Source organism: Vigna umbellata, chromosome 5, assembly GCF_029865625.1.
Source record: "Vigna umbellata cultivar VRB3 chromosome 5, Vumbellata_1.0, whole genome shotgun sequence".
NCBI classification, from domain to species: Eukaryota; Viridiplantae; Streptophyta; class Magnoliopsida; order Fabales; family Fabaceae; genus Vigna; species Vigna umbellata.
Window position 1 is genome coordinate 37,376,970 of NC_142169.1, and position 25,274 is coordinate 37,402,243.

The 25,274-nt window shown below is 33.5% G+C and overlaps 2 protein-coding genes across 3 annotated transcripts; both read right to left on the reverse strand.

Moving 5' to 3' along the window:
• Positions 1-4,751: 4,751 nt before the first annotated feature.
• On the reverse strand, positions 4,752-6,294 carry HVA22F (HVA22-like protein F). The gene is made up of 5 exons (XM_088091827.1): positions 6,182-6,294; positions 5,888-5,914; positions 5,597-5,719; positions 5,071-5,323; positions 4,752-4,971 (listed from the first exon to the last, which is right to left on the reverse strand). Exons 1-5 carry the CDS (start codon positions 6,226-6,228, stop codon positions 4,945-4,947), a joined length of 477 nt encoding a protein of 158 aa, XP_087947953.1. The 5' UTR covers positions 6,229-6,294; the 3' UTR covers positions 4,752-4,944.
• Positions 6,295-6,769: 475 nt separating this feature from the next.
• LOC148198277 (large ribosomal subunit protein uL14mz-like) lies at positions 6,770-9,316 on the reverse strand. 2 transcript variants are annotated; one of them, XM_088115021.1, is made up of 4 exons: positions 9,202-9,316; positions 8,994-9,082; positions 7,616-7,707; positions 6,770-7,391 (listed from the first exon to the last, which is right to left on the reverse strand). In XM_088115021.1, the coding sequence occupies exons 2-4, from the start codon at positions 9,025-9,027 to the stop codon at positions 7,017-7,019; spliced, it is 501 nt and encodes a 166-aa protein (XP_087971147.1). In that variant the 5' UTR covers positions 9,028-9,082; positions 9,202-9,316; the 3' UTR covers positions 6,770-7,016. The 2 variants fall into 2 exon arrangements, with proteins under 2 accessions (XP_087971147.1, XP_087971146.1); XM_088115020.1 differs by having other exon boundaries at positions 8,994-9,054; positions 9,163-9,245.
• Positions 9,317-25,274: the final 15,958 nt, after the last annotated feature.

Genomic DNA, 25,274 nt, shown 5'->3' on the forward strand with positions numbered 1-25,274 from the left:
TAGATAGAAGTTAGATAACTATAGAAAAGTGGTTTCTTGAAAGATTGTATGTTTTAAATTAATGAAACTCATTGCTTACAAAAATATTTATATTAAAATATTCACTACAAGAAATGCGTTAATTACCAAAGGGTTAATATCGACGACCTTTTTGTCGTCGGTAAAGTTGATATACCGAAGAATTTACCGGCGGTTAATTTATATGGTTATTACGGACGTCTTATGCCCGTCGGTAATGGGCAGCGAATTTACCGAAGACTTTTAGCCGTCGGCATAGGCGTGGACTTAATGAAATCAGGAATTGGGATTTCCCTCTTCCACTCTCCCAAAATCACTATTCGCGAAAGCAAGCTTCCCCCCATTTCTGATTTCACTGTTCCTCCCTCTCCCCTCTCCCCTCTCCCCTCACCATAATTCGTCTCCCTCTCTCGTTCAGAGTTCGAAAGCACAATTGCCATTGTTTCCCACTCGTCCATTACGGTTTCGCCATCGCCATTGACCGTTCTCGAGCTCCTCTCTCCATTCTCTAAAAGTGTGTGTGGTTGAAGGATGGAGGCATTGAGGTGACACCTTCCATTGTGGACGGTGCTTCTCTTAGGGTTTGTTCACGACAGTCCTTTGGTGGCGTGAGGAGGTGCGTCACCGGGTCAGTGGATGGTGTCGCAGCATGAGCAGAGCTTCCAATTCATGAGGGAGGCTGATCTAGGGGTTGCGTGACGAACTAGCTTTTTGTGCGTGAGAAGGGCTTCAAGAGAGAGGCTATTGGAGGTGCTAATACACCTAGGGTTGTCGCTGTTGTAGAGGTAAGTTATTGCTTCAAATTATGTACCTTTTGGTGGCTGCCATCTTTGTTACTATTAATTGTTTTCCCTTTGAATTTCTAATTTTGTTTGTATTCTTTCTTTGGATCCCATATTTTATTTTTCTACATATAGGGACAGACACTATATATTGATATGAGAATCATTTCAGTTCTAATTTGTACGAGTATATTATACCTTGTTTCTTTAAAGTTGTCTAGCTTGGTTGGATAACTGTAATGTTCTTATGTTTCATGATTTTAGTTATGCAAACATGTTGACTTCAATGGTTGTGTGAAGGATGGGTGAGGATATGTGAGTCTCGCCTTTATCCCTGACTTGTGATGCATGTGTGAGTTAACCTGTATATGTCTATTGCTTTTGGTTCGCATGAGATACAAATTGGAGATTAAGTTTAACACTAAATATCCAGGTAAATGATTGCAATTGATTTTAGATCATGTGTTGGAGTTGTTTGTGACATATAGCTAAGTTTCTATGATCATATGGTCTACATAGGTAGTCTTTGTATGTTGCTCTGTTATGAATTGATGAATTAAGTATGAGAAATATGTTAAATTGATGTTTGGGTTGTATTGGGGTTAGGGAAAATGAGGTTTCCTCTCGGTTTTCCTTTGTGTCCAATAGTAAAATGTGATGATGCATATGTTCCTCTTGTTTTGTACTTTCTTATGTGCTTATTGCAATATGGGAATATTAAATGGATATATCATGAGTTATGTTTTCAAGTAATAAATTAAGAATTTGGTATCCATGGTGGAATTAAGGATGAGCTGGAAAATTTATGTATGCTTTGTGGTGTTTTAATATTTCTGAGCTGGAATTGTTGTATGAGTCCGAAACGAGTGGGTATAGTAATATTGATTGAATAGTCTTACAATAATGAAAATAAGTGGTAGTGTTTAGGTGTTAACTAAACAAAATTGGGTTGGAAAGTAAACTCAAGAAGATAATGTTATGTTCGGTGGAAATGAAATTAAGTTGTTGATGTTTTGTGTTGATATGAGAGGGGTTGTGGAGTTTTGGAAAGGATATATGTGTTGGATGCTCTGTTCAGTTAATAAATTTGATATAGAGAAATAGAGATTAGGAGTTCTTGTTGTATGGAATTAGTGTATTATTGTTTGATTCAACATGTGCAGTTTTAGGTAAGATAAGTGGGTTGAATTGTATAATTGTTTTTTTAATGAGAAGTTGCATGCTTGTAAGTATAGAAGTTGCCCTTTTCATATGATAATTGTGCTATTCTGGTTTTGAACATTGGAACATATTAATAAAGGGTGTAAAAGACTTGAAATGATTGGGAGTAGTTCTAGTGAATTAGAGGTTATGTTTAGTAGAACTTAGATCACAATTGGATGAACTTTCGGTATGTTTGATGATTGATAAACCATGACTTTTTCGTGATTGAATAAATTGAAATAATGGATTGGTTTAGTATAAGTAATATAGATGTAGTTTAAGGTATATATATGTATTGTCATCACTAATGAGTTAGAGTTAGTAATTGGGTATCAGACTTTGTATGTATCTATTGGAATTATGATAGTTCTAGTATAAACAGGAAAAGAACATGTAGTACTTCAGTTCTGTTATGCTTTGACCCAACATGTTAGCTTTATACCTATGTATGTCTGAATGTGAACTACTGAATTCGTTGATGAAAGATCTCGCAAGACTCATGTAAGAAAATAACACTACTACTATTAGTAATTTTTATTTATGTTATTGTATCATTCCCTAACTTTTAATGTTTGAACATGAATAATTTTCTACGAGACTTTCACAGGTTAGATCCGAACATGGGTCAACTCCTACACCGGATGTTGTGAGTAATGAAGACAACGACATTCGTAGGACACAGTGCTGGGTAGATGTCGTTGGTCGGAAGAAAAAGGGACGAGTGTACGGTGCATGACAACTTGCTGCAAATTACACAGTAGCAAGAGGAGGTACTCTGAAGCACCAATCTTCTTCTTCAACCACCATTGCTGACGAGGCCGTCGAGAGCCTGACACAGCTACTACAACAACGTGACCAGGAAAATAATGATTTGAGAGACAAATACAACTCATTGAGAGACAAGTTTACAAACTTTAAGTCCCTGGTCATGAGAGCGCTGCATGAAGCTTCACACCTTCATTCCACTGTCCCTCCAAGCCAGCCACGACCCTCCTCGTCACCCGTCGTCCCTCAGCAGCCCACATCTGTCCAACCCACACTAGTCCACCCCACATCAGTCTAGTATCTACAGAGCAGTAGGATGATGAAGATCATTCTGATGATGATTATGTAGATTATTAGTTTTATTTTGTTATTGAACATTGTAGAACATTTAAATGTTAGAACATTATGATTCTGCTACATATACATTGTTGGTCTAGATGAACATATTGTTTTATGTTTTATGTTTCATGTTTCATTTACAAATACAAGTTCTTAAATTTGAACAATACAAATGATGTTATATTGTTGTTTACTCCATTAATGAAGGGATGATTTTGGGATGCATATTATGCAGGTGTTTGTGGTTTAAAAATGTTATGCAGGTATGTTTGTGCTGTGAACATTTTATGCAAGTTTGTTTAGTTGAATAACAAATACAAATATAACTTAATTCTTCCTGGAACTTACCGAAGGACTTACCAAAGGCATTTGCCCTACGGTAATTACCGAAGGCTTTTGCTGTTCGGTAATTACCGAAGGCTTTTGCCGTTCGGTAATTACCGAAGGCTTTCGCTGTTCGGTAATTACCGAAGGCTTTCGCCGCCCTTCAGTAATTACCGAAGGGAAAAGACCGTTGGTAACTATTAGCGACAAAGGATTTATCGACGGTATTTTGATCGTCGCTAATAGGTCATTACCGACGACTTTTGGTTGTTTCTGACAGACTGAGACCGTTGATAATACCCTTTTTTTTTGTAGTCTTTATTCTTAAATTAATTGAGTCTTGTTTATTTTTAAACTACTATCACTTATCAAATAACATTTTTTAGTAATTTTGATTCCTAACTTTATTCACTATCAATCAACTTTATTTTTTACTCTAGTATGCGTTTTATATTATAACTGATTTTCAAAACTACATTATAATATATCTTAAACTTATTTATAAGTTTGCTACCACGTCTTATATTATAATTGATTTAAAAAACTACGTTATAATATCTCCCTATTATGATGGATAATTTTTATCCGTCATAATATGGTTATTATAAAATGTTATTTTTCTACTATTCATCAATCAATTGTGTCAACACAGTTGTGAAAGTTAACAAACAGGTTTACCTTTTTGTACTACATGCTATACTAAATTAACTTATAATATCAAGAATTAATTTTGTTACATTGCTTAAATTTAAACTATTATTAATTCATTAAAAATTGCGTGATTCAGATACCAATAAATGTTCGAAGTATGGAACAAATATAAACTGAACTACGTATTCGTATTGACCAAAGTTTTACATTAACTAATATGAGGAAAAAGAGAGCAAGATAAAATATTAAAAAAAAGTAAAAAAAATAATTTGAGTATTGCAACTACAAATAAACCGATTCCTTGAAAGATTTCGATACTTTTGTTAGAGAATTTATAATTTTGTTCAAAAATATAAAAAGATATACAATTTTTATTATACAAATTGCATGTGAACAAAATAAATCTTAATGTCTCGAATCACATTAAATTTACAGTATGTTTTTGTTTAAATTTTATATTCTTATTTATTGATATGTTTTGGCTAAAAGTGATTATTTTTCTTTTGTATAGTTCTCAACGTGTTGCATTGCTTCTTCTATTTTCCCTTTTTGAATAAGCATTCTGTGCAATACCCCAATGTGATCTTGACTTGTGTAGTTAAATTTCAATGGAATAAATTGCTGTTAGAATCATCACAGTAATAGCATTGAAAAATTAAAACTATCAAATGAATAGAAGCCCCTTAATTCTCATGCCAAGGAAAAGTATATACATAATTTAATTTACAGTGTGGAAAGCTCAAGATTGTTGGCATTTAACTAAATGATAATAATGGTTCTGAAACATAGTTAACAATGCACAATAATTATTGATTAAAAGATATGTAAATTCTTTGAAGCATCAATGTGGGTCAATTATTCTTCAGTGCCTCCTTGCTTCTCTATCAGCCTGCAGTCAAATTAAAAATGCATGCAATGTTATTTATAAGGTAAAGTTTGTTTATGCAGATAAAAAGAAAGATAAGAGTTAAAGAGAAGTTTAGCATACTGCTTTGACTACTCTCTCAAAGGCTTCAGAACCATATGTATCTATATAACGTTCAACAGCTTTCCTTGCATCAAAACTCATCATCTGAAGAACTTTCTTTTGGTCCTCATGATACTTGGAATTTCCATAGAAGCTTCCTATGTTCTTCACATATTGTCTCACATAGTTCTCATATATGTAAGCAGCTCCATTGAACATTGGTAATACCAGCCAGAGGCAAAAAACTAGCTTCATGTATGGCCAAATTGGAAACCTAAACATATATATAAAAAATGTCAATTTCTATCCCAATTGTTCTGATATCATGTTCATTTCAACCATTTAAAGAATAACTACTTTTCTGTTATGTTTCATGGAAGAACTTTAGAAAGATTAAGAGATTACAGACATACTTGCCAGTAAAATGTGTTATACAATCTCAAGATTCCTTCAAAATTGATGTTAGATGATATATTTAAAAACGATAGTTTTAATCTTGTTTTTTTGTCTTTTTTGGTCATGAATAAATTGAGTTTTATGCACATACCATGCTAGGATCTTGTAGCATGAAAGCTCAAAGAGGGTGATGAAGGAGTATAAAATCCAATATGTTAGCCACTGTTGATCATCCAAGGTTGAAGGACTCTCAATTGCCCTCATTGATGCGTATCTATTACATTTACTCACAACACAAGGCATTTAGTTATTGTATCCAATAGTAATTCATGCATCAGATTATGGGAATGGTTCAGTTTGTGCATTCATATGTTTATGTTTTCTTCTTGTTTCAATTAAGAATCAATTAGGAGGATAAAAATTACTGTGTCCATGTACTTACAAAGGATATAGGAGCAACACTCCAGGCCTGGTATACAGAAACCAAAACAGAAAAAGTAAAATGTTAATTATTGCTGATAAAAGAATGAGACTGCATTATATATACACATAATTTCATGAAACTATAGAAAGAGAAATTTGTTAAGTATAGCTTCCATTAAGAATATGCTATGTGATTCAAAAAATACATATCATTATTTGGTTAGAAAACATTATGGTTAGAACATAATTTGATATAATATGTCTTGATAAAATATAACCTACATACATGGTAAAGTGATAGAGATTCATTTACCCCACTATTGTGTCCAAATGTCTTGCCATTGTTCCAAGGATGCCCATGATGAAGAAGCTGTTATTAAGATCTTTTGTTGGGAACAGATTTGAAGTGTAGATGAAATCTTTGGAGTGTAGAATTAGATACATTTGCAAGTAGTTTCTAAGGTATATATAATATAGTGCTAGCAGGGTGAAGAACTCAAGCAAAGAATGTTTGAGGGCAAACCCAAAAGCCTTCTTTTCCCTTATGAGAAGAAATAACAATAAAGGCCAAGTATATGGAAGAAAAGGGAAGGATACGTACCGTAAAAGATTAAGGTTTGCATGTGCTTTTGAACTTGAAAGTAGTATATTCTAGTTTCCTGTCATATTCCTTACATTCTTCTTTTATCTTTCCTTTTCATATTTAGTTTATAAGCCTGTGCTCAAAATTTGAACCCTTCCATTCTACCTATACTCAAAGGTGTTTATTGCTAATGAGCAATTAAAGCATTTAATTGAAAGTTAATATTACTTTAAAAAAACTTTTTAAAGATAAAATCGTGACAAATACAACGATAGATCATAATGATGTTATCGATCGAAACAGAAATAAAAAGGAGCGTAATCATAAATGGTCGATACATTACACATGAAGAACACATCAAATTTTGTGTCCCTAGTTCATTTTCAGGTCAGAAACCAAATAAAGTTGTAGTCATTTAAGTAGAAGTCTTCTGCACCTCCTGTTTTACTTCTCCTAAATTGAAAAATTATTACACTTACACATCACACCAAAAAAAATCCAAAACATCAAAATGGTAGATGTGATATTGGAACTCAAAAAATTAAGGATGACCCTTTTTTCTCATTTATGCAATGTGCCCTGCCAAGGTAAGAATCTTGACATGTTTCTTTTGTCTCAGCTCATGAGGCACTGGTCCAAAAACTCTGGTTCCAATAGGTTGGCCTTGCTTGTCAACAAGCACCACAGCATTATCATCAAACTTGACCTCACTGCCATCACAACGTCCCTTTGGCATTGCTGCACGCACAACTACCCCGTATACAACCTTTCCTTTCTTCACTTTTCCATTAGGATGTGCTTCCTTCACTGATGCTATTATTGTGTCACCTAATCTTGCTCCTTTCCTCCCTTTCAATGCCTGTATACACATCACCTTTTTAGCCCCCGAGTTATCCACAACCTTGAGAACGGTCCTCATCTGTATGAAGGTGCGTTGTTGCTGCAAAAATGGAAGAGGAATTTTTGTTAGGGGTAAGAGAAAGAAAGTACCTTTTTTAAAAAAAAAAGGCACATATCTATGCTTAACAAGGAAAATGGTATTGCTTGCTACTCATACAATATAGGTTCACCAAAACCATGTTGGGCAAGCATCAGTACAGTGTCGATGAAAATATACAACTAATAACTGTCCAATCATGATCTGCATTTAGTTCATGCACTGACCTGAGTAAACATATTGTTGCATGTTATCTCATGTGATGTCGTAAATAAACCAGGGGAACTGTTGCTTAATCCACCAAACAGAGAACGACCCACTGTTTCAGTTTTTTGACACATCAAACAGAAAAAGTAGCAAGTTAGATGTTAGAATATCATCTGGTCAACATAAAAGACATTCACTGCATGGTTCAATTATAAAAGAAAATGACAGGAGGGCTGAGAGCGAACAATATAAGAGCTTAACACGTGAAATTTCAGGTTAGTCCTGAATGCAGTTGCTCAACAAAAGGATTATTACATATTTACAAACAACAAAATCATTTTGTAATAATTTAAGTATATTACAGGAGATTCAGGCTTTAAATCTTAACCTGTTGGGCATAAAAAAACATCCTTTCAAAAAGGACTTGCATAAACACAAAAAGGAAGTTAAAGTACACATACGGTCGCTCTTGCTAAAACGGCAAAATTCCAAGCAACTTATTAACCTTCCTACTCTCTTTCCTAGTCTATATACTCGTTTCATTTTCCCCAGCTTCAACAGAGGCAATAAGAAGAAGCTGATCCTGCCTAGTGAGTTACAACTCCAATAATTGTTATTCTTAAGCAGAATCTGACCACTGAATTTTCCCATGTTCACTCCTAAATTTTGCGAATATGCAGTTGAGTGTTTACTTATGAAATTAGCTTCATTTCTTGGGTCTAAACACTGTTTTACCCATGTCGAGCTCTTACTAGAAAGCTTATAAAGTGAAACTGACTTTCTATTTTTCAGTTCCTAAGTTTTAGTCATTAGTTCAAGTCACCCAAATGACAAAATTATATCAAATTTAGAGTCGTTTTGAACGAGTTTCTCCAGAAAAGAAAAATGAGAAAAATAAATAAATTAAGTTCTCCCTATTCCATTCTAGTACTCATTTGGTTCATGTGGTATGTAGTTAATACCCTTTTGATAGGTTTTCTAACAAATATTCTATAAGTTTGTTTAGACAAACTTTTCTGTAACAATTTCTACGATGAAAAAATAAGAAATAAAAACAAAATGAATTTCTCTATAAAAATTTAGTTTATGGACAAATTAAAAATAAAAAATTTAGAGTGATACCGGGGAGCTTCTACCAATCTGCTTATCGTTTAAGCTAATTTCAATTTTGAAGAAGCTTGTTTAATTATTTTTTTTCCTATTTTTCTCTCGTAGAAGGCCAATGGAGAAATGTATCATAAAACCTATATCATAATTCATAACAGTGCTTTAGATACTTTGATGGATACAGATCTACTTCCTAACATTTCTCAATTACCATAAGTCTCCTAAATTATCAGGTTTGGGAACAAAAAATCAATCTCTGAAATAATATAAAAAATATACAAATTAGGTTACCGCGAGAACATCTCGAAGCAAAGGTTGCAGCCATATTCGAAATTTGAAGTCTTCTTAATCCCTATCAAAATAAAGACACGAACTTTTCCCTGTAAAACGAAAAAAAAAATACCCGAAGGGAAAAGTTGATCAATATGCAAACAAGAAATGATGGGTTGAAATGTTTCACCGATTCTAAAAGGAAGAGAGAGCAATTATGGTCACTCACACGCGGCTGCAGCACTGCAGCTTCCAATTCTTCTACTCTTGCCCAAAGCTTAACGGGCATAGTTTAGTAGTAGTATATAATGGGCCTGTATTCTTTTGAATTTTGAAGTCCATACTGTATCAGTACTAAATGACCAGTGGTTTGGCCTATGATCGAATTTTATTAAAATTTATGAATTTTTAATTGAATTTATATTAAATCAGATTATTAGACAGTCCAATATATTACTTATTTATCTAGATAGGTTAAGAAATATAATCTTATATGATTAATAAGAAAATGAAATTGTAATTAATGATATAGGATATTTTTATTTGAGTCCCTATCAATTTTTTTTATATCTTTTAATAAAAATTCAATTCGATAATGTGTTTTGGGACATGATTGAATTTTATTTAGATTTAATTAAGTTTTAAGGTTTTAATATTAAATTTATAAATCTTTAATTGAATTTTTATTAAATCGGTTTTATTTATTGAGTGGTTGAAATTTATATTTTTTAATAATTAAATATTTGTTGTTTAATTTTTTTAATAGTTATGTTATTTTTTTGTCATTTTCATTTTTATTTTTCTATAAATGTTAAAAAAATATATGAGATTACATAATTAATGTAAAAATATTATTGCAATTAATATAAAATAGTAAGTTATTTTTATTGTTCATATTGAAAACATAATAGATAAAAATATTATTTTTATGACTTTCACATCACCACCAGCAACGTGGTCTTATTAACTAATATATTTTCTATAACATTTATTAAGATAATACTAAAAGTTATATGGTATAAGATTTATTATAAAGATTTAAAAAATAGTATTTCAGAAATGATAGTGATTTAAAAATAATGAAACTTATTTTTTAATATTAAAAACTTTTAATATAAATGGATTTGTTATAAACGAGTTTCATTATTTTAAAACACATCATTTCCCTATAAATCACTCTTCTAAAGTTCTCTGACTTTTCTTTAAGAGGTTTTTTTTCTCTACTCATATGATTGAAGAATTGAGATCGTATGAGTGATTTCAGCGGCGAGTTCTCAGACCGATCAATTTCTTCATCTGAGTAAGTTAAGTTTTCGACCCCTTTTCTCTAGTCCTTTCTTTCTTTCATTGTGGGCTCACTCATTGTGCATGTAATGTTTGAGTCTTCTATAAGACTCTCTATTGGTCAATGATATCAGAATTCATCATACATCATATTTCATACAAAGTTAAATAGACCTAGATCTGACCATCTGAATTAAAAGTATGAATGTCAAGCAATGATGGGTCATGCACTTGTGGTAGCCTTCATTGCTTTGCAAAGTCATTGCAAATGGGTTTCACCCTACCACGTTCACAAGGTTAGTTTGTTTCGCGTCTTAGGCCATAATGGAGAACATAGACTAGGACCTTCTGCTAGTTTTACCACATGCATCACTCCTCTCTAATTGAGAATGAATAACCATTATAGTGTCAGGATAACCCCATGACTGAGCTTCCTACATTCATACATAACTTGAAACAACTACTTAGAATTTATCCTTAGAAACTCTTATTCAATCACACTTTGATGCATACCTTAAAATTATTCATAATCATTAATAACATACTAAACATGTCATAAAGTACTAACCAATCCTTAAGAGAAATCACAAAAGCCAAAGAATGAAATAGCAAAGAGTTAAAACATAAAAGACAATGGCATTAAGCGACACATCCTTACCGTTGAGCGTCATTCCTTGTGTAAACCTAGCACCAGAGCGCCACCCTGCTATAGCTGAGCGCCAAAGCTCTCAGCATTTTGGTGCTTAGGCTTCCCTAACTATTGCTGAGCGCCACATCAAAAGAGTGAAAACCTCTATTTTCAGCCTAATTGCCTTCTATACCAATCCAAATGATTAACCTAGCATCTTAGACATTTGGAATGATTTAAAAATAGGTTTATAGCTTAAATTAGATACATTAAACCAAGTTGACTACTTCAAATTACATAAACTCACTTTCACCCTTTCTTACATAGAAATTAACAACCTAGGGGTCTAAACCAGTCAGAAATGGTCCAACAACAGACCCCAAATCCTCTACTTCAACACCTACATACTACTTTAGAATCTCACAAGTCGAAACCACTAAGATTGAACTTAAAACCTTTAAAAACCAACATATTAACTTCCATCCATTTCTATATTATATTTCTATTAACTCAAAGCTCAAGCAAGTTTCAAATTACAATACAACATATCCAAAACTGCAGTTTCTCCCCTTTGACCATTACTTCTAAATCTCGCCTATTAAAAGCTCCCTTTTAAACCAAAAAATGACCTATAATTCAATCTACTATCTACATCTTAACATTACATCAATTTTCTACCATTAAACTTCACATCCACAACATTCATCATACCAAACAAATAGATGAGTTAGGAGTAAAAAATATTAGAGAGAAGAGAAAGGGAGCTCAAAGAACGAGTTTTAAAGATGTTGAGTGTTTTAGATAATGAGATGTGTTTATAGAATTCTATTTATATTATTGAATTATTTTAACATTAAAATACTCGGTCTCATTATTTTAAAACACATATCAACTCCAATACTCTGTTTTCTAGGTTCTCACATTCTTCCCAACAACAAAAACTTTTGACCTAAAAAATTAAACTTACTAGAGAATAGGTGAGGATAAGACTATTTCATGACTCTCTCTAACTCTTGCGTAGAGTCATCTATCCTAAAGAACTTTGACTAAAATGATGATTTTTTCTCTAAGTTGCTTCGTTTGGCTCTCCATAATCTCAACAGACTAAACCTCCACTGATAGATCTTCTCTGACTTGTGCATCTTCAACTTCTAACACATGAGAGGGATATAACACATACTTTCTAAGCTTTGAAACATGAAATATCGGATGAAGGTTGGACAGTTGAGGAGGCATAGTTATCTTATAAGCCATTGGTCTCACATATCGTAGGATCTGGTACGGACCAAGGAACCTAGGAGACAACTTCCTAGAACGAATAGCTCTTCCCACACCAGTGGTTGGAGTCACTCGTAGAAAGACATGGTCTCCAACTGCAAACTATAGCGGTCTCCATTTCTAATAAACATAAGACTTATGCCTACTCTAAGATGTCTTCATCCTCTCTTGTATCAGTCTCACCTTCTTTGTGGTTTGCTATAGCAAATCAAGCCCTATCAACACAACTTTTCCATCTTGATACTAACACAAGGGTGTCTTATACCTAGTGTCATACAACGCCTCATAAGGTGCCATGCTAATACATGCCAAATAGCATCATGTCCTGTGACCATTTGTGGTAAATGAGTAACAAAGTTCATGCCAATGCTATCACATTTCAATTCAGGCACATTCAACTGCTGCAACAAACCACTAAGTCTCTAATGCTCCACCTTAGCTCGTTGACAAGTTAAATAAGCCGCTACAAATTGTGTCTCATCCCTCTTCATGCCAGACAACCAAAAAGATTCCTTAAGATCTTGATACATTTTAGTCATGCCAAGATGCATGCTAAAACGAATTTGATGTCATTTCTCAAGAATCAACTTCTTCACTCATAATCATTAGGAACACAAACTATGCCTCTAAACCTCAAAATACCATCATCTCCCAACACAAACTCTCTGGCCTAATTTGAACCCAACATACTCATTTCTTCTTCAAACCAGCATCCAACAATTGCCTCTCTTTGATCAAACCCAAAAGATTACTAGACACAACCACATTACTGCATCTAATGAAATTTAACTCCAACTCAACAACATGCAACTTCATATCCCTACATTCCTAAGCCAGCTTTAACTCCCTAACCATCATATATGAAACATGTACTGTCTTCCTACTCAGAGCATCTGCCACCATATTCGCCTTACTTGGATGATATAACAGATCAAACTCATAATCAACGTTTAAGATATTTAATGTCATTTAATGCATGTAGGAAAAAAGTGCTTATACACTCAAGTAAAAATGTATGCTAGTTGTACCTTTGTAAAAGTATTAGGTTTTTCCCTACTACTAAAGTTGAGGCATGTTGTTGAGTCGATAAAGTTTCTAAGGACTTTACTTTTCTAATAACATGAGTAACAAAATCCTTATATTTTGTCGATGAAATTTTATTTCTAATCCCTCTTACTATATTTTTTTCTTGCACTACCATATCAACTCCATGTGGAGACATTACCTCCCCTTCCACAACACTTATATTGTCTCCTTCATTTTTATTATAGTCTCCACATAATCCCCTTAAATATGTGATTGTTCTTATCCGTGCAAATTCACAGATGCACCTTCATTTTCTAATGGGTGTCCCAAACGCTCATGCCATAAAATGGAAAAAAGTTGTTGTTATTGTGCTTGAGTGATGCTAGATATCTTTATTAACTTACCTAGATTTAATAGGATTTAAGACTGCCCACCTTTATCACTATTGTTATTGCTCCATATTGTGGCCTTGCTGGCATATATAGATGCATTGTTTGTGCCCCTACCACGCTCTTTAGAATGGTCTTATCCTCGATCACCTCAAGGTCGATCCCCCACCAATAAGGGAACCTATTAAGCTGAAAACACGAACTTGCATCGTGTCCACCTTTATTGTAATGAGTATAAAATTTGTCAGAATTAGCCACACAACCTAAAAAACGACATGATCCTCGATCACCCTAAGGTCGACCCCTTACCAATCAGAGAACCTATGAAGTTGAAAACATGACTTGCATTGTGTCCGACTATGTTGTTAAGGTTGGGCATTATCTGTACTAAATTATAGTTAATTATACTACATTTTTTAGTTTAGTTTTGAAAAGCTGAACTTTTCAAATTTTCAGTTCAGTTAATTGTTTAGAATTGTATTTTCTAGTGAATAAGAACACACAAGAGAAATCCATGGTGACCTTGCCCCTGACGTGATGCAGTCATTGCCCACCGTGGCCCTATCATCGAAAGAGGGCTCCAACGAAAACCCAAGGTGACCCTGCCCTGACCCTACCGTGACGCGTGACCACTGCCACCTTGACCTTGTCGTTAAGGAGAGCTCTAATGAAAACCCACGGTGGCCCTGCTCTGGCCATGTCGTGACGCAGCCACTTCCCACTGTGACCCTGTTGTCGAGGGTCCCTGCCGCATTTGCTATTACTCCAATCGTCGAGGGACCTAATCATAGTTGTTGTTGCATTAACCATCGAGGGGCCCTATGTGTTTCGCTACCGTACTGACCGTTGAGGTAACAGTGATTCGATTTGTGTTCGAGTTTGCCTTTTTCTACCTTTGCCCCTTTGTGCTGCTACTTTACTATGTGCTTTCCTTAAACCTATGTTCAAAATATTTATATCTGAATAGGTAAATCGTGTGTACCAGATTGTATTGAGTTTCTAGTTAATTGTCCTTGCAAATATTTTGTATATTCATGGATGTGAAATATTTTACGTGATGTATATACATGTCATTTTATGAATTTTCAGAAGCTAGTAACCAATTATGTTTACAATTTTTTTACCTGTATTATTTTGGAGGTGTAAAATTAAGTTTGTTTTGAATAATGCAGTAGCAAACCAAACCAGTTTGTCCATTCTTTCTAATTATAAAATATTATGTCATTGCTAGTACACGTCTTTACCTTTGTTTCCCTGCAGAATGTTGTTTGCATTCTAAGCATCTATCCTCTCCAATTCATAACAATAGAATGTTCCCTATCTTTGTGGGGATTTTGTTGCACTCTTCTATAACTGGTTCCTTTCACAGATTGTTTATGACGTGACAGAGATGAAGATAGCTTCAATAATGTGAAGTAGTGGCTTAGTGAAATTGATTGTTATGCCACTAATAATGTTAACAAACTTTTAGTTGGAAACAATAGTGATCTGATAGCAAGTAGAGTTGTATCATATGACACAACTAAAGTAAAACCTTGACACACATGTTTAAATCTCAGAGTTATCGATTTTCCTTTTGAATTGTGTATTCAATAACTCTACTTTTCCAATTTATTTCTTACAAGTTCTTTGTTTTTTCAAAAGCTGTGTGAGAAGCTTCTCAATCCTGTAGGACAAACATTTATAGACTACAACAATATTGTTTAGTTTTAGAAGGAAGTGAGACTAGTTTACTGAACTACATTATAAGTAAACTAAGAAATAATTCATTGAACTGCACTATGCTATAAGTGAACTAAAAACTAGTTCAATTATGTTCGCCTAAGCTATTTTTTAGTTCAGTTCAATTCAGGCGAACCATTTTATAGTTAACTACAAATCTTTATAGTACAATGCAGCTCAGTATACTTTTGCAAACCCTTATATATTGTAGTGAGTACAACATTTGTCAAAATTATCCACACATTTAACTTTTACCTCATGCATCGAATATAATTCTAAATGTCATGACATTTTCGTTATTCAATCATGTGAATGATTGTTCTTGCAATAGTCGTTCATTATGTATGACAACACTTATTCTTGCCTTGTGTGGATAATATTATATTCAGACATTATGAAATAATATTATACTATTTTAAATAATTAATTTATCAATTTTTATAGTTAAAAATAATAAATAATTATAATAAAAGTTTATAAAAAATATATAAAATTAATAAAAAAAATAATGTTAATGAATCTAGCTATTTTTCTAATCAAAATTGCACAAACAGAATCACAACTCTAAATCTAATCAAAAAATAATGTTAATGAATCTAGCTATTTTCTAATCAAAATTGCACAAACAGAATCACAACCCTAAACCCTAAATAACAGTCAAATTCAACCCAAAACAAGCAGAAAATTACAATTCAGAGAAGTAGCAATCCAAGTTCAACCTCACAGGATAAAGTGTTTCCCTCAAATCACTCAAGTGTTTAGGTCAGTCTGTGTTTTACTCCACATAACATGATAGACCACAATTCATAACTTTGGAAAAATTCTAATTGACACTGCTTGAATCAAGATAACTCTAGATCACCAGGACTTTCACAGCTTGTAATGTAATGGAGAATGGAAAGGGCTAGATGGAGGAGAAATGGAAATCTGGAATGGGTTAGAGAAATGTGAAAGAAAGAAAGGAAACTGGAACTCAGTACAAGTATTTCATTTTTGCCTAGTCAGAATTTTTTTTTTCTTTCTTTTTCAGCTCTTTCTTTCTATTTTTCTCATATTCTCTTTTTTTTTCAATCAATTTTCTTTTTTTACCAAACTTCTTCTCCTTTCAGATCAGATTTTTCTCTTTTTAGAACTCTTTTTCTCTTCAATTTCACATCTGGCCTTACTCTTTTCTACTTTCTGAGTTCCAAATTGTTCCTACCTCTCACAAGACTCTAAGGTTTTATGTGTATGATTGGGGAAAGGGTTTGTAATGGATGGAAAGCAAAGAAAAGGCTAAGGCTCAAATGCGGGTACAATGGAAAGAAATGTGAATGGGAAGAAGAAAGAAGGCCCAGATCATCTCTAAAGTTCTACCAAGATCAAGCACATCAAAGAGAATTAATACAAAATCAAAATTATGGCTATACATGCATGCAATCACACTAGAAAAAAAATTGGCCCAAAACTCTCCAGGGTTAAAGATTTGTCAAAAATGGAATTGCTACTCTCTACCATGCAAAAACTGCTTATTTAGACTAAACTAACTGCAAAAACTACTGCTAGAGCTACATCTACTTAAATCTAGAGCTAAAGACACTATTGGCAATCTATCTTAAAGAAATAAAGCTAAGAAGTTAAGTAAATCAGCAAAGAATTGAATGAAATGTGAAACAGAATCAAGAAAGAACCTAAAAGTACCTAAACAATATTACCTAAGCTATAAACAATCTAAACAAAGCAACACAGAACAGAATGCAACCAAAAAGAATCTAAACTAGAACTCTACGAAGGAAAAACAATAAAAGGAAAAGAAAATAACCTAAACTAAAGAAGCAAGAAATACCTAAAACAGAATGATATTAATCTAAACAGATCCTGTTTACAAGTTTAAAAAGGAAACAACTAAAGAGAACAGAAGGTAATCCTAAACAGAGAATCTATACAATTCCTAATAAAGGACCTAAACAACACCTAAAGCTATTTAAAATCTATACAGAGTAAAACTAGCTTATGTGTAACTAAGAGAACCTAAACTAAACTAAAACAGCTAAAACAATTCCTAAACCAAGACTCTATGAAGGAAAACAGTAAAAGAGAACCTAAGAAGATCCTAATAAAATGAAAATGAATTAAGAAAACCTAGAAAATTCTAAAAACCAGAACATGACCTATTGTAAAGAGTCTAAAATAGAAAAGCAAAAATCAGAAGAATAAGAAAAACCTCTACTAAATTCTATTTAAAGAACAGTTGAAAGAAATTTACCCTAAGCAATCCTAGAAACTACCTAAAAAAATCAAAAAGTAAAGATGCTATAATATTCCTAATAGAAATCTAAATAGGACATATTAACCAAAGAATTGTAAAAGAAAAAATACTAAACAAATTCAGAAAACTTTTAAAACAGTAACAGAAAAAATAGACCCTAATTATGAACAAAATCCTAATTGAAAACTTAAAACAAAGCATGAAACTAATCAAGAGCTTACAACATAACAAGTAACTACAAAGGAAGAGAAAATAATAGAAATAAGCAAAGAAAAGGGACCTAAAAGAAGTTCTAAAACATATTCAAAAACAGCAAAAGACCTAAGCTAAAACAACATAAACCAGAAAATGAATGAACCTAAAAAGACCTAAGAACTATTATCAAGAAAACTAACAACTAAACTAAAACAGATCAGTAACAAGAGTAAGTATTTACAGACTAAAACAAGAATAGTAAACTACTCTAGGGATTTATAAACCAAACCAGACCTAAACTAAGAGAAAAACAGTTCAGAAAAAAAATACCCCTATTTTATTACTAAAACAGATGCTAACAAAGCTATATACATAAAAAAAAAAATTTAAACCAACCTATACCTTCCCACCCCCACACTTAAGAGGCACATTGCCCTCAATGTGTGAGTGGGTAAGGTTCTAAAACAGCAGAGAAAAACACATATATACACAAAACAGATCTAAAAATGGATATACACAAGACAGATCTAATAAAGAGCATAAAAACTAATCAAGAAAACACAGAACAAAATAGAACTAAGACTGAACATAAAAGAGTATAAAATGTATATGAACAGAAGAGAAAATGCAATAGAACACAACATGTACAGGAACAAAACGGAAAAAGAAAACTAAAACTATAAGGCTACAAAGAAAAAGAACTTATTCAGATTGGCCACAAGTCAAAGTTAATTTTTTCTATTTTTATGAAAAACAACATATTTTCTACTCTACTATTTACTATACTACTTAAAGCTATGTAAACTACTATAAAAGACCTATAACTACTATTTAAAAGAAGGGAAAAGAAAAAGCTTATTGGATTTTCTCCATTGTCAGCCAAGATGTGCATTAGCTCCTTCCCAGCTCTCTGCTTTAGCATCATCAGCTCTCTCTCAAAAATTGGCAGTTGATTGGTGCACGAGACTGACTTGAAGCTTGTAGGTGTCTCACCAGAATTAGCTATGCCCCTTCATCCAGAAAAAATGTTTCAGTGCTTTTGTCCTCTTTCAAATCAACAACTTCTTTCAATTATGCATTAAGTATGTCAGCAATAACAGCAGAATCCTCAGTCCTCAGATATTGACTCTGTGTGTTCCATCCTTGAGCAGTATTGGCATCCTCTTCTGCATCAACTAGGACTTCCTTTTACCTTCAATGCGTGCAGCTGCCTTAATATCAGTATCTGCAATAATTGTATAAGCTGCTACATCCAAATCAAAGTCAAAATGCATAGGTGAGTCATCAAACTTTGCAGAACTGTCCAAAGTAAATGCAGAATCATCTAGCAGGTCATTAAGAATATATGTATCTACATCACAAACCTACTGTCATTTGTTTCAATCTGGTTCACAAGAAAATTTTTATCTAGAATCACATAATGACCAGACCTAGTAGCACAAATATCAGCTAGAGGTACTATAGGTTTAGCATGCAACAGTTCATCAAAGCTATTCTGCAACTCACCCAAACAGAGAGGAAATTCAAGTTTAGAATCAACCTGTTGTGGCTCCTCAAAAACAACCTCACCAATCTCAACAGATTCATTAGTTGCATCATCCAAGGTTCTCTGTTCACCAGCTGCATCAGCAGGGTCATTTCCATCCAGCTTGCTCATAATTAACTCTTCCTTGGCACCTGCAAAATAGTTAGAAGCAGAGCATATGGCAGAATTGATTTCTTCACAAATTTCACAACCACCCCAAGGCATGTACAAGCAGTGAGTTTTTCATTGTTCAGTTCTAAAGAATTTAAGAACCCAGCAAACTCAAGTTCAAGTTCTAATCCTAAATCAGTACAAGCATTTTCAAAATCAGCCAAATCAACTTTCACATCATCAAAAACTGCATATCTAGCATCATGAGCATCTGATTCATCATCAAGAAGTGCATTTAAATCTGTGCAATCATGAAAAACACTAGATGTAGGTATATGAACTTTATCAATGGAATAGGCTGAATTTATGATATTAGAATGATCAAAGCAAGGAGTAAAATCAAAAACTTCTACAGGCACATCATGCATTTGATCAAACACAGTCAAATCAATTCTAGGATCACCCACATCAACATCAAAATCCATTTCACAGTACTGCAGCACCAAAACATGGTCAGCAGCTTCCCTCATTTTTTTCAAATACTCTTTGGACTTTCTGAAATCAGTTTGTACTTCCAGTTCAGCAGATTCAACTTTTAAATCAGTAGTACAATCAATTTCATTGAAACAAGAATGAGGTTCAGTACTATCACCATCATAACAGACATTTTTACTTAATTGAGCACTAGCAGTGGTAAAATCAGATATAGGAACATCAATAAAACTATTACAATCATGAATCACAGCCAACTCCCTAAAACCATCAACTAGCTTTTCAAAATCATCACCAGTGTAATTATGGTCATAAGGTTCACAAACACATTCAGAAAAATCATCAGATGCATTCATACAATCATCACTCATCAGAGAATTGGAATTATCATCATCAAAATTTAAAGTAGAATGTGAATCAATGAAAGAAGGATTAGAGTATACAGTTACAGAGGTGGTTGGACACTTAATCTCTTGAAACTCTGTGGCAGCAGCTACCAGCAGTGGTGCTTCATTGGTTGCTGCCTCTTTCTCCTTTTCAACTCTCCCAGTCAACTTGTTGACTACAGCTACTAATTGAGCCACTTGAGTGGTCATCCCTTGAATTTCAGATACTGGAATCCCCTGCTGCTGATCACAGAATTGATCTTGCCATGGCTGCACTGATTGGAATTCCTCCAGCTTTGGTTCAGCATATTGGTGCCAATATAAATGTGGCAGCTGCTGCTGCATAATCCAGGGTTGCTGCTCACCATATGGTTGAAAACAAAGTGGTGGTTGCTGCTGGAAATCTTGATTGATTGGCTGCAAAAATTCCTCAGGAATAGGCTCATAAAACAGGTCAAATCTTGGTGGTTGAGCATTATAAGGAAAAGAACAGTTATCATATGAAGAGTAATAATTCATGCTTACCCAAGGCTCACTAGAAGAAACACCAATAGACCTCTAGTACAGAATTCAACACAAGAATAGACCTCTAATACCTCTAGTAGCGAATAGACCTCTAAGACCTCTAGTACAGAATTCAACACAAGAAATCTATGAAAGAAAAGAAAAACTATACAAACTATATAGATGCAAGGACTACTCTACACTCCTGAGCCTAAGCTATATGAACACAGACAGAAATGCAAGTAAGAAAACAGACCTAAACAAGACTAACCTAACACTCTAAAACTCAATTCGCCGAGTCCCCCAACGGCGCCATTTGTTAAACTGTTTTTCGTCGCGCAAAAACAGAACAAACTAAGTTTCCCCACTAATGTAGTAAAGGGACAACCTAGGTATCAATCCTCAGACTCGGTACAATTAAGCCTAAAGTGTAGAGTTAAATCTTGTATTTATTTACTATTTAATAACTACTAAAACAAGGTGGGGAAATGAAATATGAAACAATGAAATTAAAGAGACAAGAATAAAGAAATCTAATCTATATAAAAGAAAAATCAAGAAATAAATTGCAAAGAAATAAAAACAAAACTGGAACCTAAGCTAAATTATAAAATAAATGCATAACAAAACAGAACATAGACTAAAATGAGAACTGAATGCAATTAAAACTAACCTATGAATGCTAACAGTTAACAGCACAGGGAAACCAAAACTAAAACTGAACAAGGTACTAAGATCCCTAAAAGAAGTGGTATATACATGTATCCGAACCAAAAGAGTGGACAGTTCAACATCTAATCTACTAAACCTAATCCATTCACAGGAAAACAAAAATCAAAGTAAGAAGTATTGGCTAATACAGAAATCAACTTGCAATGAAACCAAATCAGCAATACAGATCACTCTATCCTAATCTATATATCACCAGAAATCAATCAAAAACAGAATTTAGAATTAAAACAAATCAAAAACAGTACCTAAATTCTAACCAATCGAAAGCAATATAACAATCTAAAAAAAACAGAATTGAACTCATCTCTGACTCGAGAAGACATCTCGAATAAAACAATTGCTCACTGTGGAGTCATTCAATTCCAAAAGGAATTGCAAAGATGCAGAGAATGAGAGTCCAATTCGTTTTCTCAGAACATAACAATGGCAGAATAAAAAAAACAGTTAACAAAATCAAAACGCAAACCAGAAATGAGAAAGAAACACGAAATTGCACTTTATTAATATGAGAAAGGAAAATTACAAACATTATACCAGAGATCACCGAATGAGGAACTCACGGATTGTCGCGGATCCATGAATCTCATCAGCGACATCCAGAATCAAGAACAGTATCCTACTCTAAGAAAAGCGTAAAAACCCTAATCTCTAGAACAGAGAACTGTAAACTGAAAGGGTAAAAATGTGTCTGAAGAAGTATTCTCTATATCCCTATTTACATGCAGAAAAACCCCTTTATATAGGGTTGGAGAACGAAAAGAGAAAGAGGAAAAATTGGGAGAGGGGAACCTCGCTTCACTTGGACGCTTCAATCTTCGCCCTCTAAGTGGCATCTCCAGTCAGCTCCATTTGCTCGCCGGTCAGCTTCTCCGGTCAGCTATGGTCAGAGTGCCGCGCTCCTCTTCTTCCTTTCTCGTCTCACGTCTCTCTGCCCAGCACATGCCCTCACTTTCAAAAACGTTTTCTGCCAAATGAAATCACAAAAGTAAAGACCCCTGCAACAACATCTTCAGTCTCTCCAAAACGACACCGTTCCACTTAATTGAAATCAGCCCATGCAGCCCAATTCACTTTCAGCCTAATGCAGTGGCAGCTCAAGTGGCCCAATTCTCCAATGCAGCAGCAACATTCAAATTTTTACTTGTAGCACCCAATTTCCGCGACCCAGTGCCAGTCCAGTCAGCATAGAAGCCCAATTTATTTCATATCTGCACCAAAAAAAACAATCAAATTAAAGAAAAGAAAATAAAATCTAAGAATTAAAAAGAAAGATTTTTTTTTTATTAAAGATTTTCTAAGAAAAAATATAAATTCTCTAATGATTAACAAGAGAAAAAAAACTCCTAAAAACCTATTTTTAACTAGAATTTTATAAAACTAAAGAATTAAGAGAAAAACATAAAACTAGCCTAATTCTAAGAAATTAAAAACTAAAGAAATCTAAGAAATGATTTTTAACAAAGAAAAATATGTAAATCTAGAGTGTTATCAGTGCCTAAGGGAAGCTCTCTATGAGTGAAAATGAATCTATGCCACTTTTGAGAATACAGTTTGTTTGAAGAAGTTCTTATGTGATAGTGTGCTTCTGTCAAGTCTTGTAAATAGGAGAAGCTTGCACTTAGTGTGTTTAAGGTCAAAGCGGTTCTCTTCAAGTTGGCTGAGCAGTTTACTTCTAGTTCGTATGTCGAAAGAAGGTTCTTTCTGTTCTTATTTGTATTTCATCTTATTGTAATCTGTGAACAATAGTTTAATGAAAAGGTTAATCACTATTTATAGTGATTAACGACTGGACGTAGAATCTTTTGATTCGAACTAGAATAAAAATCATTTGTGTGATTTTTCTACTCCATACACTCTTTATATTTTCTGCACATCAACTATTCGATAATATTTTTGTAAGAAAATTAAAGGAACCATTTTAATTGACCGAACACACTGTACGCTCTTTAACAATCGCAAAACCGATTACTTTTTTATTTCGCTGCGCAAAATTGGTACCGATTGTTCCAACAATTGGTATCAAAGCTTGCTTTGATATTCTTTCAAATTTTTCGAAAATGGCCGATCGAAATCAAGTTTACGTCAAAGGTGCTTCCATCAATAGACCACCACTTTTTACCATTGATAAGTATGCATTCTAGAAAGTCATAATGGAAATTTTCATGGGGTCTATTGATAGAGGCATCTGGGAAGCTGTAAAAAATGGTCCTTATATTCCTAAAAGTACTGTTGATAGTGTTGAAGTGGAAAAACCTTATTTTAACAGAACTGTTGAGGAAAATAGGATAGCCCAATATGATATTAAGGGCAGAAATATAATTTTATCTGCACTAACCATTGATGATTTCTTCAAAGTTTCTGTTTATAAAAGTGCACAGGAAATGTGGGAATTTTTAAAACTCACTTATAATGAAGTCATAGATGTGGATAAATTGACTTGCTCAAATTTAAGCCCTACATCAAACTCCCCAAGCTCGAGTGATTCTAATGAGCGAGAAAATTTATGCTTGATGGCCAACGGTGAATCATTTGAAAGCCAATTCTTGAAGAAAAAGAAGGAAAATCAAGGCTACTCATCAAGCTTCAAATGTTATAGATGTGGTGAAAGAGGCCATATAAAATTTGATTGTTCAAATAATAAGAGAAATGAAGAAAAAAGGAAAAGAAAAGTCGCAAAAAGAAGAAGGTCTACATTTCTTGGAATGATAATGACTCAAGTAGCTCAAGTGATTATGTTGAAGAAACAAACTTGTGTTTGACAACTAATGTTGATGACAGTGCAAGCCAAGAAATGTGCTCTAGCCTTGACACTAGTGAATTTGATTTACAAAAATCCTTTCTTGAATTGTTAAATGAATATGAGAAATTAGATGTTGCTCATAAAAATTTGAAAAATGAGTTTAAGGATTTGAAAATTAAATATGAGAAGACATTAGATGAAGAAGTTATTTTAAGAAATAAAATATGCAACTTAGAAATGAATGAGTCTATTGTTGTTGAACATCCTGTTGAATGCCTTTCATGTAAGAGTCATATGCTTAATATTGATATTTTAGAAAATTTTCTTAAGAAGGCTACACAATCTGCATCTTGTATAAATAATCAAGTTAAGAAGAAGTCTTTCAAAAATAAGAGTGTGCTTTGTAAGAACCAAATTAAAAGAACTCGTAGGGTGTGGGTGAAAAAAGAACATCTTATTATAGGAACCCAAATGTTGTCACATGTTCTTACTGTATGAAAAAGGGGAACACTCCTAACAAATGTAGAATAAAGCATTTTGATGTTCCTAAAGGAAAATATACTTGGATTCCTGTTATAAAATAATTTGTCTCTAACTTCAAAGGACCCAAATGAGATTGTGGGGACCAAAACTCTATTCTTTTGTTTTACATGATAAGTTTTCAAAAAGAAAAAAAAAAAAGAAAAACTCCATGGTATTCTGCTTTTGGAATTGATGCTTCAGGCCATGGAATGAATACATCAAGTGGTATTCAAAACCTTGGTTCGAGCACCACGTGATTGAGCTAAGTGATGTTTAAACTGTTGTATTTATTTATGTTTGGTCATATGTTAAACCTATGATTGATGCATTTTTTACTAGTTTGAGGAGAATTTTTTTAAATTTGTAACTATGTGGTTCAGTTAGTTGTTGGTGCAATTAGCAACCAAACAAAGGCTTGGTGATATATTAGCCATAAGCACTATGTTGTTCATGTGTTTTCTGTTGAATTTTAATTGTTGGAAGCATTTATAAGTTAATGAGAAATCTGTTTGCATCTTGT

Coding starts and splice junctions, on each gene's coding strand:
- HVA22F (XM_088091827.1), bottom strand. CDS start 6,228: ATGGGCATCCTTGGAACAATGGCAAGACATTTGGACACAATAGTGGG. Junction 5,915..6,181: donor CATTTGGACACAATAGTGGG/GTAAATGAATCT, acceptor TCTGTATACCAG/GCCTGGAGTGTTGCTCCTAT. Junction 5,720..5,887: donor GTGTTGCTCCTATATCCTTT/GTAAGTACATGG, acceptor TAAATGTAATAG/ATACGCATCAATGAGGGCAA.
- LOC148198277 (XM_088115021.1), bottom strand. CDS start 9,027: ATGGCTGCAACCTTTGCTTCGAGATGTTCTCGCG. Junction 7,708..8,993: donor TGCTTCGAGATGTTCTCGCG/GTAACCTAATTT, acceptor AAACTGAAACAG/TGGGTCGTTCTCTGTTTGGT. Junction 7,392..7,615: donor GCAACAATATGTTTACTCAG/GTCAGTGCATGA, acceptor CCATTTTTGCAG/CAACAACGCACCTTCATACA.